This window comes from Pleuronectes platessa, chromosome 13 (genome assembly GCF_947347685.1).
Source record: "Pleuronectes platessa chromosome 13, fPlePla1.1, whole genome shotgun sequence".
In the NCBI taxonomy this organism is placed as follows: Eukaryota; Metazoa; Chordata; class Actinopteri; order Pleuronectiformes; family Pleuronectidae; genus Pleuronectes; species Pleuronectes platessa.
The window spans coordinates 15,294,999-15,315,898 of NC_070638.1; the positions used below are offsets into that span (position 1 = coordinate 15,294,999).

The 20,900-nt window shown below is 40.6% G+C and overlaps 1 protein-coding gene and 1 long non-coding RNA gene across 9 annotated transcripts in view; one reads left to right on the forward strand and one right to left on the reverse strand.

The window, feature by feature from the left end:
• Nucleotides 1–44: 44 nt before the first annotated feature.
• Nucleotides 45–9,768, reverse strand: LOC128454731 (uncharacterized). Its single transcript, XR_008341641.1, has 2 exons — nt 4,314–9,768; nt 45–2,389 (listed from the first exon to the last, which is right to left on the reverse strand). It is a non-coding gene; the product is annotated as an uncharacterized LOC128454731 (long non-coding RNA).
• The window catches only part of st3gal3b (ST3 beta-galactoside alpha-2,3-sialyltransferase 3b), a 50,039-nt gene continuing 30,004 nt past the window's right edge, over nt 866–20,900 (forward strand). The window contains exons 1-5 of one of the 8 annotated variants that reach the window (XM_053438236.1): nt 866–950; nt 4,695–4,758; nt 13,976–14,123; nt 19,273–19,335; nt 19,829–19,870. In XM_053438236.1, coding sequence (XP_053294211.1) covers nt 14,015–14,123; nt 19,273–19,335; nt 19,829–19,870 — 214 coding nt within the window. In that variant the 5' untranslated portion in view covers nt 866–950; nt 4,695–4,758; nt 13,976–14,014. Of the gene's footprint in view, nt 951–4,390; nt 4,410–4,446; nt 4,759–10,290; nt 10,487–10,555; nt 10,861–11,342; nt 11,548–13,975; nt 14,124–19,272; nt 19,336–19,828; nt 19,871–20,900 lie in introns of those variants that run through there. The other 7 variants (XM_053438237.1, XM_053438232.1, XM_053438234.1 and 4 more) reach the window with 7 other exon arrangements.

Consider the following 20,900-nt stretch of genomic DNA (forward strand, 5'->3'; position numbering starts at 1 on the left):
CTTTGTAAAAAGCAACTCTTTGAGTAAAGTTTGAGCTCAGAAAAGACCCTTGTAGAATTTATTTTCTCTGCAACTACCAAACACTTAAAAACAAGCAGACGAAAGCATCAACATTCAGGCAGAATTTCTATTGGAGCCATTTTATCAGCATCCGAGAACAGCACTTTGCAACTGTTCTCACGTTTTGAACGGTGTTGATGTTGGATGTGGGAGCCAGAGGGCCTGCAGCTGTGCCAGGGAAGGATTAGTCTTGCGGGGGCCACTGCTGGAATTTGATAAGATGGATGGTTCTTAGCATCTCTGCACACTTTATAACCTCTGTGAACCGCACTGTCATAATAATCACTTCATGATTTATCAAAACTTCCAGCCTTACAAATGCACTTAAGCTTGAGGTGATCAAATATCACGTCTGTGCGAAGTCATCGGGATAACTCTTATTCTTGAGATGAACTTTTCCTATAAAGCGCCCATAGCTGGTGTTTAGTTAGTTATAATAAGAATAAACATCTGTAATAATATGTAGTGATACACAAATCATTTCTTGCATTTTAATATAAATATTTCATACAAATTTTGTAAAATTCACAAGAGTTTCAAATGTTGTGTAAAATGTATGAAGGCATACTATATTAAACACTGGTTGACAGCTAAGCATCACTTAGGAGGCCATTCATCTAAACAATATATAAAGTAGTTTAGCAAATACAAAAAACTAAGTATCACATTTGTGCAAAATCATCACAAGAAGGGGAATTTAGTTCTTGTAAAAATTAACAGAAGTGAAATTTCCAACTTTCCAGTCACATGAGATAACTGAGCTCCTTTTAATAATTATATAATAATTTCAACTCCCACATACAAAAAACATCATAGCTTCAGTCCTATTTCCTGAGTATACATCAGATCACATGGACGGGAAGGACTAAAGTCACAGGATAAGACCACAGGTATGTAATCTCTGCTGTGGATGACACTCTAGATAATATGACTGTGTGGAACATACAACAAAACACATTTGTAAACAGATACAGACGATTTCATTTTTTGTTAACTTTTCCTCTGAAACCATATCAGCCAGTTTTCAGCAATAACTGGCAAATAATTATTTGATAGGAAGAAATAATATAGCTGTAATAACATGTAATGATACACACAATCTATAACATCAGGTTATACAACGTTTAGTTGCAGTTTTATACAAATGTTTTAAACATGTACCGGAGTGTGAAATAAAGGTTTATAAAAGTGTTCAAAACCTAATGAGGACACTCTGACCTTGGTAGGGCTTTCACGTTGAAAACAGTAAACACTATTTATAGATTTGTTGAGAACTTATTCAAATAAAATGAACATTTATAAAGGTCATATTTTGTCCTAAATAGGAATATATGGTTACACCTGTGTTTTATTGTTAATCATTGCCTATCTATTACAGCAATTTCACAAGAGCAGTCACAAGTTGCTGACATATAGCAATGATGATGATAATAAAGAAATAAAGAAATTAAATAACATAAATTCTAAATAAGTTAAATTAGTTAAATTGACTTAATATGCCGTATTCCCATCTACATAATCGCAGAGTAACAACCAATTTTTGGTTTATGAACATAATCTCAGATTTGATTCCAAACATTAAGGTTGAAAACATTTTTTCTAATTCTGTCCACATTTACAGGTAAGCATGGAGGCATCACACAGGAACAGTGGGTATAAGCGTTGTGGGTTTGCTTTCGTTTACCCTGAGGACGTAAACATTTCTCTGAAATTCTATTGAAAGGAATCAAGTTGCAGTTGTGTCTGTTCCACTTTAGGGAAATGACTCAAGGGCACTGTTAGAATAGGGAAATGCCCCAAGTGCCATTTCAGTTCCCCTTAAATAACTTAACCTTGAAAGTCGACTTGATTTCAATACAAATTTGAGTGTGGTCCTTAACATGTGGGCAGGTTGTAAGAAAGGACTATCAACATCCTGCCAGCTTTACGTTTGTGCTTTAATGTTGCCCTCAATCTCACTTCCTCCTTATGACGAGAAAATGTCATCTTTTCATTCTTTTGAAAAATTATTTCCCGGTAGAAATGAGCTTCCATACCGAACTAAATTGACGTCAGTGAAAAAGACCCATCACTTGACAGAAAGGTGGTACGAAAGCAGAAACCTCTGTGTGGTGAGAGAGAGCCGGATGCGAAGCTACCACTTTAACACTTTAATAACAAAGACTGTCAGTAAGCCACCTGCAGCAGACGCCTGCTGGATGTGTGTCCTCTCCCTCCCCTGCTTCACATCCACACAGGATTACGCCATCTGCCTGGAGCCAATCCTGCCTCTGGCTGCATCTGCTGACAGATGTGGCAGCTGGAGCTGCTTTGTTCGTCCCTGAGCCTCCTGCCAAGTGCTTAGAAGTCAGTGGTTACGTGTACAAAGTTGTAAAAGCTATAAAAAGAACATGCAGCCGCTCCATTTCCCTCACATTTGGGCTGGTCATTATAGTCAGGATGTTACATGCTAAATGAGGATTTGCCTTACCAGATAGAAAAGAGGTGCTCAACACAGATATACTGTTTTCATCATTTAGATAAAAAAAAAAAGTCTTTGTCATTGGTTTATTATTTGTGGTACAGTGCAGAAACCCAAGACTCAAGGCTGAATGTTGGAATATTTGATCAGCTGCTGTATCTTGGTTTGCTGTTCTAATGTTTTCTGCAGCAGTGGGTGTGCTGAAAGAGTCTGTGAGAGTTCAAATTAAATAAAAGAGCCACTGTGTGGTTAAGCACTACTCAACCAATGTGATGCGCTGAAGTGGATCATCACAAGGAACAAAGGGATTTTTAAAGGGTGATGAATCATGACCAAACACACCAGGACCATGTGAATCCAACGGAGAGTTCGATCCTTGCCTCGATACAGCCTGTTCAGTTTGGCCTGTACAGAAGCTCACTTTAGATCTTATCATGCTCATAATTTAATGTGATAAAACAAGCCATATTGATATATCAATAAATCTTTTCTGTGCTATATATATGAGGCTTAAGAAATGCGCAATTCTTTTGATTCCAAATGTTACTACAATGATAAGAATGGTGTGAATGGCTCAGTTAATAATGTTTTTTCTCAGTTTCTCTCAGCATGCCGCCATAACTAAACCCTCCCACTAGTTCCCATGCGTCGTCTGTGACCCGGCAGCTGTGGCTCCCTCAGGTCTCTCTGTCAGTCAAGTATTATTGTCCGCCATCGCCTCAGAGGCCAGTCACATGATAGTCAAGTGACACAGCTCAGGTTACTTTGTGCTGTGGATGTCAGAGATTATTCCTAACCAATAATTTACTGAGCTTGTTTCCCAAACACACATCGTATCAGCAAACAATGTCATTGCTTAAATTCTATTTATATATTTATTCTACTTGCGTACACCGTGCATACACTTAAGGCTAAGGGCACACACTGGTTTCATTAATAAGTAAGGGAGTTTTCGGAATTTCCGAGCTGAGCTTCCTAGAATGTTCTGAGGCAACGTGTTTCAACACATTTGTTACTTGGTGCATGGCCATTATTCTTATCTTCCATCAAATAGTTTAAAGTTGCCTGAGATAAAAAGAGAATGTTGCAGTATTAGGTTCTTAGCATGTTTGGTCCTGTCCTGTCCTGTCGACATACCTGTGTGTTCAAGGACAGAATGAATATAGCCAGTGATGTCGAACCAGTGAAGTCATACAGCTCCTCTGCTTAGCTCAGTAGACCCTCATCTAGCTATATAACTGAACTTTATTTAAAGTTAAAATTGTTTCACTTTCCTATAGTATATATATATCGTTTTTTAAATTGAAGTCGACCACATTAAAATACATTAAGTGCTTACATTGTTAAAAAACAATAAATTATTTCTATATCACGATCTTAAGTTTACTTTACCTATTTTAAGGTTATGAGTTTGCATGTGTTTTTAAGTAAAGTCAACACATTATTATTTACTTAATTACTATATATTATAGTGCTTTTAACAAGGTTGTAGTGTTTAAAGTGTTTATCACGATTCTCCCTCACTACATGACCCGTATTACTTAATATATTACTATAGTTATATAAATATATACATATATTACTGTTTACTACATCTGCTAAATGTTAGAACTAAAATATAGCCACGAACTAGCTAATATATACATTTAAAATAATAATTACCAGGCTTTATCAGGGAGAGCCTCTTGGTCTAAGGTTTTAATCACAGAAAAGTTCATTTTCTGCCCATTCACAAACTTAAAATCTTTACCACATTAAAGACTACCAAGAGGTTTTGAGCCGTGATACAGACCTGTCAGGGGCTGTTTTGCTGGCAAAGCCCTCTCGGTTTTAGTGAAACACATCATCCCGGTGGCAAAGCAGCCTCATGACAGAGGCTTGTGGTTTGGTTGGTATAACTCACAAACTGCTGTAGGATGCTAGGTAGTTTCCTGCAACAGTTTCTGTCTGCTGTATCTGCTGAATCTGAATCTCAAATCTATAAGTCCGCTGATATTATCTCTCAGGATTTGGATCTGGTGCCTGTGCTTGTCAAAACTGCTCGCACTCACATTAATCATTACCGTGTCAGAGACAGTGGACTTTTCTACCCACAGCCCCTCATGAAGGTCGTACGAAAGCCACTTGTCCATTAACAGTGGAATACAGTTGTTTGTATGCTTCAACATTTCAGGCTGCAGGCTGCTGTGCTGGATTCAGAGCTACGAGATCACAGTCAGAGATTTCCGTCAACCTCAGTGAGTAAACGCAACTCTTATGTGTTATCAGTGTCTGCAGTTTGTCTGTCACAATTTTAATCCTGCATTGACGGGTGATTCTAACAGAAAATCCACACGGCAAATGCCGTTCTAAGTAAACAGGGGTGGAAAATCTAATTTTATCTCTAATGTATTCCAGTCTTGCATAATTGAAGAGTTTCTAGAAAGCTGAGCTAAAGCCACCTCGCTAACACAATCTCTAAATCGGCTTTAGGTGAAGCAGACGACCAAAATAATCAATTTGCTTGGCACAATTATCGCTCATAAGATCTTCAAATACATCTGCAATACCATCAAGACTGGTTCATACCACTATGACAACCCTAACACAATAGAAGTATTGAGTTCATGTGTGAAGCTGAATGTCTTGTGGTGACAGAGCCATAAAAATGGCCTTTATATGTAATCACTATTTGAAACGGTGTGTCTGTGGCTGCTCCACTTCCTCCTGCTTGCAAACCCCCTCACACACAATCGAAACCTTTGCAGCACTTCTTGAGCTGCTCTGCTGATCTCCTGCAGCACCCGGCCGCGCTGCAGGGAGACATCAGACGCCAAGTACATGCATGAGCACACACAGGGGTGAAGAACTGCTTATGAGTTCGACGGAGACAGAAAGTCTATGTGTGAGGGCGTGAAAGCCCAAGTTGGTTTGTAGATTAACACATCGAGAGATGAGTGGTTCTGTGTGTGACCCTGCCGAGAGACAGAGTAACTGTTTCCCAAGTTGACTCACAAGCTGTTCAGGCTGCCATTTGTTTTCTAGAACGTATTTCAAAAAGCACAATATATAATATATTGTGCTTTTTGAGGATGTTCTGCTGTGTTGCTTGTTCATCTTAAGTCTTTTGGCCAAAAACCTTTGCTGTACTACCATACATTAAATGCATCACTCTGCTATTGAGGTCACACACAGCTCTATCTCTGTTTCTCTAATGGGACCAGCCCTTGTTGCCCCTTCATTAAGCAGCAGCCTGCAGCGTTCTAAGCCTATAGGTTTCCCAGAGGCTCTACTTTGGCCCCGAGATCTCACATGACGGATCGAGCCCATAACCGTCAAAGCAATCTTGTGTCTGCCAGCATGCAATCTTGTGCCCGCTCTCGCCCCAGCGAAAAGACAAAACTGGAATTTCTGAAGATCTCGTTTGATGTTTCGAGGGGTTTTCATTCACTGATTCGAAATGGTCGTGGGAAACTCCTGTGGTTGAATGTGCGGTCTGCATGACCTTATGTTTGCCACTGTGCGTTGTGGGTATTGGAGTCATAGCTGCGAGGTGAAGGTAGTTGCCATAATGCAAATGTCCTAAAAATCAGCACGTGCTTTTTCTGCGAGAGTTAAACGCCTTGTAACGGAATGCGTGGTATGACTATGTCAGTGTATGGAACGCTTTTGAAGAGCTTGACTGAAAAAAAAAAGTTTTGAATAGAGTTTGACATTCAGTAGCTCAGATTGAAGATCGGTTTGAATAATATTTGCCTGGTATGTATAACCAACATATTGTGTGCAAATACCATTAAATATGTAAATACTGTATATACACAGGACTTGTATTGGGCATTTTACAGTCTTATGCTATATGAGGGTTAATTCCCTGAATATAGTTTTATAATATTGTGTTTTTCCATAAATCCTGCTGTTTAGATATATATGCTAGTCACTGCACCAAGGATCCAAATTCCTCAAAATATCTTAAGTCTTTGTTCATCCTTTTATCTCTTTGTTTTCCACCACAGTGCATCGGATTCACAGACCCCTTTATGAAATAACTGGACAGCCAGGCAGCCGTTAGACCATAACTTAATACGTTAGAATAGCTTGCTGCTTTTTTAAAGTGTCACACATTCCTATAGATTAGCAACCCTTCTTGTAACTGGTTAGCAAATGTTTGCAGACAACACTGTTAAAACTTTACTGTGCCTTTGGTTTTGCCCATGAAATATTGTGCATCAGTGTTTGAGCGTTGAGTCATTCAGCCGTTCTGAAAAAAAGTTAGTGTCTGTTTCTACCCAAAGGTCTTTAAGGAAAAACGTTCAATTAGTCAGCATTATTTTTGTATTTTATATCTTGAGGAAATTACTGAAACAAAATGTTACAGAACTTCCTCTTTATGTATTACCTCTAAAGGAGTCACACCCAAAGCCACATAGACCACAGTACAATGAAAGAAAAGTGGTGTGACAGTTCAAAAAAAGTGTGAAGTGCATCAATATGCACTTCACAGCAGCTTGTGGGACAACTTTCTAAGTTAGCTCAATTGACAGTTACGTCCTGGTGAAAATATTCAGTTTCAATTCATGTTGTGTAAAAGTACACTTAGGGAAATGTAGGAATTACCTATTCGTTGTCCACACAGCATATGTTTGGTTACATATGTAGCACTCAAACACATGCAGTCCATTTAGTCTATATCAACCTAACCCCAGTCTGTGAACTGTGGGGGGAACCAAAAGAAAACCCACACAGACACAGAGAGCAAATGCAAACTCGACAACAAACTCGACTGAACAGAATTATTGCAACACTAAGAGTAAACTCCTGATTGAGGAAGGCATGAGTGTTTGTGGGGGGGTTTTCTTCTGCTTGGGGAACTGCTGAATAAGACAGTGTTTTAAATAAAGTAAATGCGGAAGTGGAAGCGCTTTTAATTAAGATGGAGACACAAAAAGATACACTGGTAATGGCAGGACCCACTCCCTATTGGTCTTTTATGGGAATTAGTGTTTGAGGAGAGTTGGAAAAAATAAAAACCTGAATTAAGGTCAGCATAAGCAAAATAAGTGTGAAAGGTTAAAGTAAGCACAGATTTTATCATGTGGTTGACAATCTCTGGTGAGCTTCTTCCCATAAGAAAAAAAAACAACCTCAGAATAAGACGACGTTTCAGGGTCGAAATACAATAAAATCCTCTCTATCAATGAATAAATACATCATTCACAATTCCATAAAAATAACACGTTTAAAAAAAAACATCAAAGATAAAATGATAAATAAATTAAGCCGGGTTACATGCAAGTCGCTTTTCGGTCCAACGGCTCGTAATTCCTTTTCAAAACTATTTCACAAGGAGGCAGCACTCGGAGCAACTTCCCTTGGTAAATACCCACAAAGACGAGACTCCCTTCTTAATGATAACCAGAGACAGTGCAGGTCTGAGAGAAGTTTTGTAATGCACCTATTTTCCTTTTACAAACAGGTCTTTAACGTATATTAGAAGAAACTGTATTCTATTTTAAAGCCTCAATTAATACAAGCCCAAGACTGTCTCCGTCACCCACTGACCTGTTATCCCTTTAAGTTCCTGGAGGAGGTAGCTTGTGCACAGTGGAAACTGTCTGACTAGACTCGAAGAAGATGGAATATTAATTCCTGCAGTTGGCGCGATGGTATCACTGTTAGCGGCACTGATTCAGCAGTACGCCCAGGCTGAAGGAGTTTGTTTTGAAGTCTATTTTATTATCATGACAGAAGTGTCACTCAAGACTACTCACATCTGTCACTCACTCCATGCCCGTTCCAAAATAATTAGCTCATTGGGGCACGACGAAGCAGAAGTAAGAAAACCACACTGTGTCCCTTCTGCTGAAGATGGATGTGGCTGCATGCTGTCAGTTGAGGATGTAAAGCAACCGCACAACAATATGTGGACGTTTAAAGGAAACAAGGCTTTCCCCTTCAGGAACATGGCTACTCACTGGCAGACAAATAAATAATGGTGTGTTTCCCAGACATGTTTAGAGAATGGAACATTCCAGCTCCTTGCATTGTTTTCTCTTGGCCATTGATCACTCCCTCTTGTAAGAGCGTTGTAAACCTGTGATCTGTGCACCACAGACCAAGAGGTGCTACCAGCCCACCACCAGTCTCCGGGGGGGTTTCCTGCTTGATTCAATATTAATAGATCTCTATGCTACTCTGCCACACTCTTTGCAGGGATCACACACACACACACACACACACACACACGCACACACACACACACACATACACACATACACACACACACACACACGGCCACCCTCCCTTACCTTGGCTCTCAGCCCTACAACTGCTTACAGAGGATGTGAGACTTTGTGAATGTCAGGGCACAAAGAAGATGCATATTACGAGGGGAAAACTGAATTAACACGTAACACGAGCAGGTGTGAAGGACAGCACTATGGATCTGCTGCCATAAAACAATCTCCTGTGAGCTGACACATGATAGGCTAAAAACCCAATTGCTATCGCGGATGACATACAAGGTCTGCAGGGAACATGTTTACTTAGCATCGGAGTAAAGAATCAGGGTTTAAACCCTTAAGTCCCTTCTTAGACGCTTGATAAACAAGGTGTCGGTGTGTGACCGTCTCACACGCTTAATGCTGCTCTTTGTTTTAGTGCTTTGAGTTTCACAATGTGAATGAAACATAGGATTAACGGAAGCAGCTTTAAAAAGGCGGAGCCAACCAGACCCGAGCTCGACTGTACAGTACATGTGTACTCAGGAACATGAGCTGGCGGCTGGTATTTATTGCACACTGACAGAGTGTTGCCCTTAAAATAATATAAGTGATGTCATACTGCAATTGTGTTGTGTATGTGTGGTCTAGGTATTACTCACAATGTGGGGACTTTAATCTATTTACACAAGCATATTACGGGGACAAAAAGCAAAATCCGATTTAAAAAAAACATCACATTTTAAGGGTTATGTTTAGGTTTGGGTAAAGGTTAGGATAAGGTTAGGTTAATGTTGGTGCTAAGTTTAGGCCTGGGTTACGTTTAGGCTAAGGATAAAATTAGGTCTAAGTTTAGGCTTTGTCTTTGAAGTTTTGACTCGGGTTAGGTTAAGGTTTGAGTTAAGTTAAGGCTAAGGTCAATAGGCTTATGCTAAGGTTAGCATAGGGTAGGGGTTATGGTAGTAATTATGGTTAAGGTTTGAGTAAATCTACAGCAAATCAATGTAAGTATATATAATGTCCTCTGAATTGACGGAGACACTACTCCGTGTGTGTGTGTCTGTGTGTAGATAAATGGGTGAATGATGTAAGTGTAAGTTGCTTTCCAAATATTTATCTTGGATAAATGACTTCATACATCACTGTTGTCCTTTTTTACCACTTTTAAAAGGAAAAATGTTCTGTGCCGTCAGTACTGAATGTGCATGGGTGGAATATTCCAAACTATCCCACTTTGAACAATTGACTCATTCAAACCTTAAATGGGTGACACCCTGTGGTTTTCCATTATCGTAATTTAAATCACCAGCTAAAGTCATATTCTTTTTTGGGACGTTGCAGTGAGTGTGCAGCCATGATTCCATTTCATCACTTTAACCAAAACTTTAAAGGTTTGCAGAGAGGAACATCATCGTCCTGTGATGTATCCTAAAGAAACAGATTAACAGGGTAATAATTATTTACTTGGGTACCACTAGAAACATGTCAGTAAACACTCCAAAGACTACACACAGCCAATCACTGTCAGCAATGTTCAAGGTCTGTATTGATTTGGACAAATATTGACCGTTTGATACTAGAGTCTATACACAGGACGGCAAGTGCTCAATGGATTAAAGACGTGCTGCCATATTTTTTATAAGTGCTTTGATATGGAAGATACTGTTTCAATTAGACTCAATGAGAGTCAAATACTAATATATGCAAACCCCGCATACGAAAGGGATGTTAACAGCTGACTAGCAGAGAGGAGGAACACCACGTGAGGGTGAGCAGAGGGGGAAAAAAGAAAAAAGGATGCATTCAGTTTTGCTGGAGGAGGAGGGAGTGGGGGGGCGAGAAGTGGGGGGGGTGCATCGTAACTCACCGAAATATCTCATGTGACTGCTGGTGATGATGGAGGTGTTGATGGAGGGTCTGCCTTCTCGTTCTGCCAGCCGTGTGTGTAGCTGCTGAGGCAGGGGGAGAAACTCGCACTCAGTCGGGCTCTGCTACTTCCACGGATCTTTTTTCCTTTTTTTTCTGAACCAAGATGGCTTGGAGAGTGGGGAGCACACGGTTGTGTTATCGACGAGTCCGTGGTTTGAACTGAGGCTTCTGCTGCTGCCGTCTCTGACCCGAGGACTCAGGGGAGAAGACAAGGTAACGTGTAGAATGGTGCACATTGGCTGCTGGTTTATTTAATTTCTTTTATTTGGTTTAGAGGCGAACCGGTGGTCCACCAGCCGCGGGGTTACCGCTGAATCAACACCTCGTCAGACTTCGCCCCCCCTCGCCGTGGTGGCACACCATCATTAACCGTGCATGTGTGGACAGGTCCAGGCATTTCACAGCTCTGACTGCGGCACACGAGCTCATGTATGAGGGGTGACATGTCTCCACAGACCCCGCTTTGGCTCCGGGGCTGGGGGCCTGTCGATGGAGAACTCTCCCCTATGCCAACGTAGCGCTGCTAGCCTAGCGCCTGCTAACACAAAGCTAACGGTTAGCTGTTTGATGTTTATCTGGCGTCAACGCTGCGATGCTAACCCGGGGTTAGCCCTTAGCTCTGCTCGCTATGTGGCTGTAAAAAAAAAAACTCAAACGCAGCGTTTTTCTAAGGGTTAAAGTCATGAACCAGGGTGTTAGCGGCGAGAAGCCATTGTTTGTCTGTGTTGATTTGCGAGACCGCAAAGTTCCGTTATGTTTGTTTTGATTAGAAGACGCCCAACTTTCAGTCAACGACCCACACGTTAAAAACTCAGATGTAAAACAAACACGACATTTTCTACACAACCACCACGAGTAACGGTGTGTTGTGGAGGGGACTGCTCCAACCACAACGATGTGGTGAGTTTAGCGACTTATCCATTTGTCATCTGTTGCTAAATTAGTCTGTAATTTTAACTCGATTATGACATTTAATGTAATGTAACATGTCACAAGTAACCTAATAATGTCACGTTCGCTCTAACTGTTCATGTGTTGACTGTAACTTCAGGTTTGTTTACTGAACATTTAAACTATAAACAGCAGCAACAGTTATTACCATAAGTCCCAAATATATCAAGGAGCCAATGATTTTAATGTTTCTAAATAGATAGAGAAGATTAAAAAAGACGCAATAAGGGATACGTAATGCAAGGAACGATGCATACAAATATGGTGTAGACCTTTAACACAATTACAAAGGACGTATCGAGGATTACAGGACTTGTATTTCATGAGGATTTGGAAAAACTTGGTCATGTATTCATTTTCTTCAGTGGAGTGGACTGCTGTGTTTACAGAACTCTCTCCAAAAATCGATCTGTAAGCTGCAGCTTATTTTGATCCCTGCTCTTGGAGTCCTCACTAACACCGAGAGAGTGGCTTGTATCAGTGCAGGCCTCAGATCGTGACTTTGGCTCCCTGTCTGTCAAAGTACTAACTTTAGAAAAACTGCGATATAAATACCAGTGGATCGACAGTGAAAAAACAGTCAAGAGATAAAGAAGGTAAAAAAACAAAATAAGCAATGAATAATGCATCGAAATGCATGCATACACTCTTATGCATTGTGTAGGAGCGGTGTGTCCTAGGGGTAGAGTGGTCGTCCAACAAGAAGGTTTGCGGTTCAATCCTCACTCTTCCCCATCTGCATGCCGAAGTGTCCTTGGGCAAGACACTGAACCCCTAAAATGGGCCCCCGTAGATGTTGAATGCACTAATTGTAAGGCGCTTTGGATAAAAGCTACTGCCAAATGACATGTGATGTAATGTAATGTGTAAGCACAGTGAAGAGGTATAACGCATAACAAGTCTACAACAGTTTTGTAAAGCGTTTAGCTGTTTAAGAAGTGCTCGTCATTTACTGACATTAATGAAGATTTTAAAACCACAACCATCACGTGACTTTTATTGGGATATTACTGATATCAACATATATAAACGAAACCAGAAACAATTTTATCCTGATAATTTTTGGCCATATCCCTCATCCCTGACTAAATATATATTGAATTTGTATCATGCCATATGGCAACACACAGTTTCTCGAGGCCCATCATATCGTGGAGGCCTTACAATTATATAGAGGAACCCAACAGTTTCCCCAAGGTGACCAAACACTTGGCGACTGGGGGGAGAAAAAGCTCCAGCAGAACCAGACTCGTTGGTCACCTGCCTCAACTGGTTTGGGTGACTGGAGAGGGGAGAGGAAGAGAGACGTGCAATAGGGGGACAATATTTCATTAGTCTAGATTGATTATTATAAATGCCTTACTGTTTAGCAGGTAACTTATACAGTATTAACAATTTACTGTCTTATTAGTTTACCTATTGAATTATTGGTTGATGTTTGATTTCATATAGAGCAGAGTATCATCGACAATTTGCATTTCATCTGAGAGGATCAATCCTCTGTAGCTTTTTAAATATGCAAGGGTTTGCAGCGGTCTTATCTGAGCTCAACTCGGCTCAGACACCTCCCTTTGCCAAAGCTCTTACAGTCCTTCGTCTGCACCTAGCAGTCCTCAGGATAGAAAAAAGATGGCCCAGTTGGAATGTGTTTCATATAATTTCATCTGAGGAAATTCTGCAAAGCATGCTGTGTCATAACTGGCCATGTTGAAGCTGCAGATCATGTTTGGATTAAAAAAAGGCTAGGTGTTGCACATGCTATCATGTTGTCATGTCATGTTTTTTGAAGCAGTGAGGGTGTGGTTTTCTGTAACCTAGTCAGGACATTACTGTTTTTGAGACGTGTGCAACAGACACAACGTCCACTACTGATATATGTGCAGCACTTATCTCCACTCAGTGTATCGTCCACTGTTTGACCAAAATAACCACAGACATGGAGTCTTTCTTTCTGCTTCTCCTGCTTTAGAAGTTTATCCACATGTCACACAAAAATGTGAAAAATACATATTTGTTTTCTGGTTGTACTTTTTAACCGTGTTTATAGTCTATTCTCCAAACTCCACCTATTTCTCAAGGCGAGAGGATCTAGCTAAAGGAAGAGAGTCCAAATTCAACCAAGATGGAGTCCGACCACAATTCCTAACGCTGCCTTTCAGTCCTCGTGGTTTACACGCATCATATTTTCCTCTTACTACATTAGTAATCCCTTTATCCACAAGCTGTCTTCAATTCTGACTATACCTTTTTCCCTCTTACCTGTATCCTAATGTTTTTCTCTATCATTGCACCAATGATTTAGTTAGATTTGTGCTGTTGACAGATGGATTGATCTTTGGGGATGTGCTAATGCCACTTCCTGCTCTCCTCGTTTCAGGTGATGACCTGGATGGTGCGATGTGAATGACTGAAGACCATGAAGCCCACACACAAGGTGCTGTTCATCCTGTGCCCCATGCTGGTCCTGGGCTTTATTTACTACTCTTCTGGGAAGCTACATCTACACGTGTGGGGCCAGAAGCCTCGTAAGTGACATCACCAGTCTGATTCATTCATCACCTGATCATCCAGCTGTCATAGCCCCTATGAAATGTAGACTGTTTTCTCTGTTTGTTTTGAGCATGTCTGTTTGTCTCCGTTTTGCCGTCTGCCTCTCTGTGCTGACTGCCAGTCACCCGTCCATCTATTTCCGTGTTTTCATTTAGAGCATTTGTAGCCTCTCTGCTAAACTGTTAGGATATCAGTCTGTGTTGATGCCGCAAAACCTGCTTGCGTCCGATATTTAATGAGTTTTTCTTCCACTTCACCAGACCACCGGATGTTGTGTGGAGAGCCTAATCTGATTCCCTTGTGCATCCAACATTAGTTACTCCATCTCTGCCACTTTAAATGAGGGGATACACTCGAGTATGTTGCCTGACAGAGAAATCTGACAGCTTCAATTTACTGTATAAAAACCAAAGTGATTACCATAGAATGCAGATAACCGATTAGATTAAAGCTTTTTCTTACTCAATCTTTAACATCTTACTTATTCTCTCATCTGCTTTTGTAGATGGGAGGAAATGGTATTGTGAAATTTCTTCTCCCACAAAATGAAACCCAATGCACTAAACTGGAAATGCAGTTTCACAAGGCCCTTTATAACACGAGCATGCAGGTCCTGCACTTTCTAACTTAAAACATGAATTGTATGTTCCGGCGTAGGACATGACTAAATGTTCCAATTAACGCTGAATATCCTGAGCTTTTTATTCCATATTAAGAAAGGTAGTTATATGGGACCTGGACGTTTACATATTTTTGCTATTTGGCTCAGTTGGAATTATTATATGAAAAACAGATGATCAGAGTCCTTTTCTACAAACTGATGATGTTTGTGGGCTGGGGGGGTTATGTCATACTTTGTGGGCACCCTGGAAAAAAATAGCTGTTAAAGTCCAGCAGAGGGGGCTGGAAGATTTGTGAAACTTTTTGTGCGTCTGCCTTCTTTATTTTCTATGAAAAATCTCAGGGGGCAGTATTTGGCACAGAAAACTAAAATGTTACTGTTTAGAACAAGACTGATAGGAACAACACTGTCTTAAGGGTGAAGCTTGGGGGGAAATGTTTATCCTCCTCTTCTTTGCTGGGTTTATTTGCGGGTGGTAACCAACATCAACGGGCATTCTCCCCATCACAACCTCTTAGTGCTCTGACTTTGATATCCTCACACTGGCTTTGCTGTAAAGAAAATAGCCAAGGAAACTTTGTAATCAGAGTCCACCTCCCCTGTTTGGAACAGTCTTGCTCTGGATGAGTAATGCACCTATTTCTGTCTTAGTTCACCCGACTCCAAAACAGTCATGTTTATTACAAATGCTTTGGTGGGATTATTTTTCTGTTTTGGCAATGTATTGATTTTATATAGCTTGTTGAGGCCAGGACGCTCAGGTGTAGTTCCTTCACTTCACACCAAGTACCTCACATCAACAACTGACTGGGCTTCGGCTGTTGTACCACGAATATTGGTTGTAAACTCCATTCAGACATTTAACTCACCCCTGTGTAAGTCATGGCGAAAAACTGTAAAGCAAAACAACACAATTCATGACTGACCTGTGTAAACTTCTGTGACATTAGGACAGGGCTGATCATCCAGAAGAGAGAAGCCTTTACATGTATGTGATGAACCATGTCCAGTGTCAACTAATACTTATTTATTTCCAGCTTCTCCAAGCACTACAACCTATTTCCTACACATGACCTCCATCATTTTAACCCACCCATGCCTGTTTGTGGTCTCTTGACATGTAGGCTCTCAGTCAGTGTACATGCATCTCTGTCAACTTAAGTGTTTCAAACTGTCTGTATTGTACTTGACTTTGATCGGCCAAGCACAGAGTGTGACATACTATTCATAATACTGTCCAATTTTAGTGTCTGTAACAAACCGCCCCCAAACAGTAATGTTAGAGTACACAGTTTGTATACTGTATGTGATTTGAATTCATTTTCTGGTGTCCCCTCCGTTACTGGGAAATAGTTTTCTTCAAAATTCCCTAAAAAAGAAGAAGAAGAAAGTCCCAGTTTTTCACTGACAACCCCTGATCAACAAAAAGACCTTGGCTGTGTTCCACGACACAGCAGTTTATGACAAGAGTGTTTCTGTTGCAACAACTTCTCTAAAGTCAGTGTTCGTGCTCACAATTCTAAAGGAGGGCAGTGAAATGCTTTCAACCTTGTACTGTCATCGGATGGAAATGCTTTGCTATCAGTTTATTTTAATAACCGCATGATACCCTTTGATGTGAAGAGAGCCAAAAGAATGTGCCGTGTTTTCTCCCCAGCCCTCGGTCCAGCGGCGCAGAAAGGAGAGCAGCTTTGATTGCAGTGTGAAATATTGGCTTTCTGCAGTACAGTGGTGCCAGATGTTTGGCTTTAAGAGGGTCAAAGTGGAAAGATGAGCATGTGGACAGTCTCTCCTGCCCTCCGCCCCTGGTCGGCTAAACTACGCCGTTTCTGTGAGGGGATCAAATGTGGATAATCTCTTATCCGCATTCTTGATTTATAGTGCTCTAGAATAAGTCGCTGCTCAATGGATCATATAGAGGCTTACACCCTGCTCACCATATACATCATAATGAGTACCCCTGCAGTTATGTTGGTGGAATTATCTTCGTACTGGTTGAATGATGAGCCATATTAGGACGGAGTCTTTAATCACGTGTTAATTTTATTGTCAACGAGCCCTTGTCATGATAAGCTGAACTGTGGAAAATGTGTGTGTTGTGCTTGTAAACATGTGATGTGACAGGAGCTGGGTTTAACCAGCTGCTGTATCCACCAGCTGGTCACCACAAGACAGGAGTTGTTCCCTGTCCTGTTCTTCTTCTGTAACCCCAGTCTCCATGATAAATCCAGACTGGTTTAAAGTGGCTGTATTTAAGTTTTTGCGATTACCGACGCCAATGTTGGCATTAAGACCTGTTTCCTGACCAGTCCAGCAGAAATATGACTTAAGCATAAAATTTAACTTTTTTTACCCAACAAGATGAACATCAATGTTATCTGTTGTCTTTTTTCCGTGTCACATGTTCTTTTCTTCTTCGCGAGTTAGTGTGCTAACTAGCCCCGGTGTGACAGCCTCTATCTTTCCTCTTTCTCTTTTTTTCCTCTTACCAGTTTAGATCAAACCTTGCCCCCCTTCTGCATTGGTCAGGATTAGGGCTTCAGTGGTTTTGTCGAGTGATATTTTGTTTTCTCAACCGAGGTGTGTAAAAGCCTGGGCCTACCATGATTGGGTTAAATTTAGACAAGTAGCTTTTACCCATAGTTGCAGTCTGTCTTGTCACTTTATGATAGCAAGTCACTCTAGTCGTTGTAGATGGAAGAAGCCTCTTTCTGGGACAGAGAAAACCCCTATGGTACAACGCCTGAAGTCTTGATCTGATCAGGGCTGAATTGGCTTTCCCAGGTGGTCTTTTAATTGTTGTGGTTTTTTGTCTGTTGTCTAACCAGAGGTAGTCCTGTGGCTATTTGTGTCACACTTTGTTTTGACACTGCCTTGCCCCCCTCTGTCAGTTGCACAGCGGTTTCATGTGACAGTTGTCATTCCTTTGTCAGCTGGAGTGGATATTTGAACCGTGTAGTGCTCGAGTGATGAGGGGCTCATGTCCACTTTACCTGTGTCCTTTCAACAGACTTCTTTTTTTCCACCTGTTATGTTTTTAAAGTTGTACTCATTAAGTCGCGGCTCCAGTAGAGTTCTCAGTTAATGTGATTACCTGCCACTTCTCTCTGGTTGTACTATTATTTTTATTTCTTCTTTCTTTCAGTCTCGTTCAATTCTAATAAAATACAACTAAAGCCTGGTCAGCTCTGACAAAATACATTCACACAATCATCTGTCACTGCGTTAAAATGACAAACATGATCAGGTTGTTTATGAAGCAAACTTTATATCATCCCTGTTTATAATAATTATTATTAAATGAAGCATTTATGGGATGCATCACTATTTTATAACAGTTTAATTGTCTTAACAGAAATCAGTACAAACAATAGTCTAAGATCCCACTCAGAATAAGTAATAATCAAATTAAGACATGTGGTGGTTCTGACCTTAGTCGCATTGCGTAGACAACTATGCGAGTTTTCTCAACATTTTGTGACATCGACACATCAGTTACCGACTGCTGGAAACTGAATGCTCTGGGTTCAGTCGTAAACAAGAAGTACACAATGCTGATGTGAGTCATAATCAGACTTCAACATGTAAACTGGAATAGGAATTAAATATATATAATTATATTATTATATAATTTGAAACTCAAGTTAACATAATGTTTCATTCAGAACAAGGTCAATGAATATTGGTGTCCATGTAAACCTAGTCACCGATTCTGAGTATGTCATTTTTCCAAAATAGCTTCATGGGAATTATGATCAAAACAATCTTTTCATCAATCATTTTCAGTTCCTCTTTAGCAGAAATGTCAGCAATGGCTCAAGGAGAGTGCGCTACTGTGAATATCTTCTGCTTGGTTTAAGCATTGATCATTGCCTTCCCTTGTCTTTGAACTGTAGCTATGAGTCTTCACAGAATTACCTGAGGCAGGTTTACTGTGACTGGGGAATTATGAGCTGCCAGAAACCCTCACATGGAGAGACTGTTAGGATTTTTTTTTTTTTTTTTTTAAAAGAGAACTTTTCATTCTTGATCTGTTTTGAAGAGGGCTCAGTGGTTTCGTCATACACATTTGTTGGTATTTGGGAAGTGACAGTGCAGCTGTCCTGTGAAATCTGTGTGGGTTATTGTTTGAAGCGAAAAACATTAATCAAAGGTCCTTTGTCATATCCTTTTAGGCAAATAAATGATAATATAAAAAGGAATAGACGACAGTTTCAAATGTCTCAGCATAACAAACACACCTCTAATCATATTCTGATATGATATCGTTACTTTTGGCTTTTTTTGTTTGTGTGTGCGCCTGCTGTTTGTATGCATCTGTTTTTGTGCACAGCCACTGTCTGTGTTTTGCTGAAGCTGATGTTGAAAACGTTTATTGAATTTGTTATATTTTGAGTACTTGGTGTTGTTTAATAGTTGTATGGTTATCATTAATAGTGGCTTCCAATCTTCTACAGTGATGACAATCTTACTTCAGTGTCTTAACCCCCTTTTGTTTACAGACTATGATGCAGAAGAGACAACTGTAGTCCTGACTAAAGGGGCTGAAGTGAAAAGAATTACAGGTAGAGGCAATGAGGTTGCCTTCATGTACTGGTTGACTTCTTTGAAGAGGGTGATTTAAACTGGGCTGCTGAGATATTTTGTCCTATGGAATTACAATCCCTGCTAACTCAACAATGAACGCTTTCCCATTTTTCCACTTTCACCTGCCTATCATCATTTGTACCTTTTGTTTAATTTTACAAAATGTTTGTGCTCGGTCACTCATTTAATCCTTATGGGTAACTCGGTGTACCACCATAATAATCGCAAAATCACAACGGGGGCTTTCTGCAGTTAATTTTCCACTTCATTGGGCTTTTCATCTTTGAATAAAGATTGGGTGGCAGCATTATAATTTAACCTACTAGGATTAAGCTACTAACCTCTGCTCCTCCTCGTCCTCTTCTGGCTCCGTAATGTCTCACATCTGCGGTTGGCTTAATTCTCAACTCCACTGGTGCTGCCATAACAGACAGACCTCAAACGGTGCTAACTGGCGCTTTTGTGTTGCAGAGGTGGAACCAGACATCAGCGTGGGACGAATAGTAGGCTCAGGTACTTCGGCAGCCCCACCAACCTAACTCATCTTTGTTGTCCCTCTGCCATTCGAAAGAAAATTACAGTATTTTAAAACCCTGCAATACTTCAGCTGCCACATTTGGAATGGGGTGACATTCTCATACTTTCCTAACATGGAAAGCTGAGTCAATTCCTCAAATGCTGAATATGACAACAAGTGAGGGGTCGATCTTCTGCTCAGTCATCGTCCTCCTTTTGATGCTGCGGTGTGTGATACACCACTGCCCTCTGTTGTCTCAGCTCAGTAACAAATCTCTGGCACATGAAGCAGTTTGCAGGAGTTTTGATGCGATAATTCTGTAAGGTTCCAAAGGCCGAAATCTTTCTTACTGTAAGGACCGCAGCCCCTTTAATTTTTCCTACACTGTTTTCCTTGATTCAGCCCCCCTCTGGCTGCCTTATGCTTCTCAACAGACACATAATGCACACACACACTCGCATGCACACAGACGCACACAGTCACGCACTCATCTTGGCTGCTATGGCAAAGTCCCCGTCATCCAGGGCAGTGCTTGGATCCCTCCCTAACCAGCCTTCATGCATTCCCATTGTCCTTTTTCTTTATCTTTCTCCTCCAGCTTCTCTGTGAAGACGAGATCCGCAACCACAGGAGTAATACCGGGTCTATTCCTACTTTCAACTAATACTCATGTTAAACCTAGTCATACTAATGCTATTACAGCAGTTTATAGATGGAAATTAATATAATAGTACTTGTTAAGCGTTTTCTTTTGACAATGTACTCATCATTGTAAAGACTTCTGCAGATGCTTAAATTATGTAATTGAACATTTCAATATTTATCTCCTAGTTTTCTGTGCTTCTCTGTCTTCTACCTCCGTGCTTCACCAGGCACCTATTGGCTGCCCCTTTGGTTGACCATAGGTGATCTCTTTAACTTCTTTTCTAACTTTATTTTAAACTCAACAGATTGTTTTGGCTGGCTTCTCCCTAACCTCCGCTTGTCTCGTTTGTCACAACTTCTAATGCTTTTACTTTTGACATT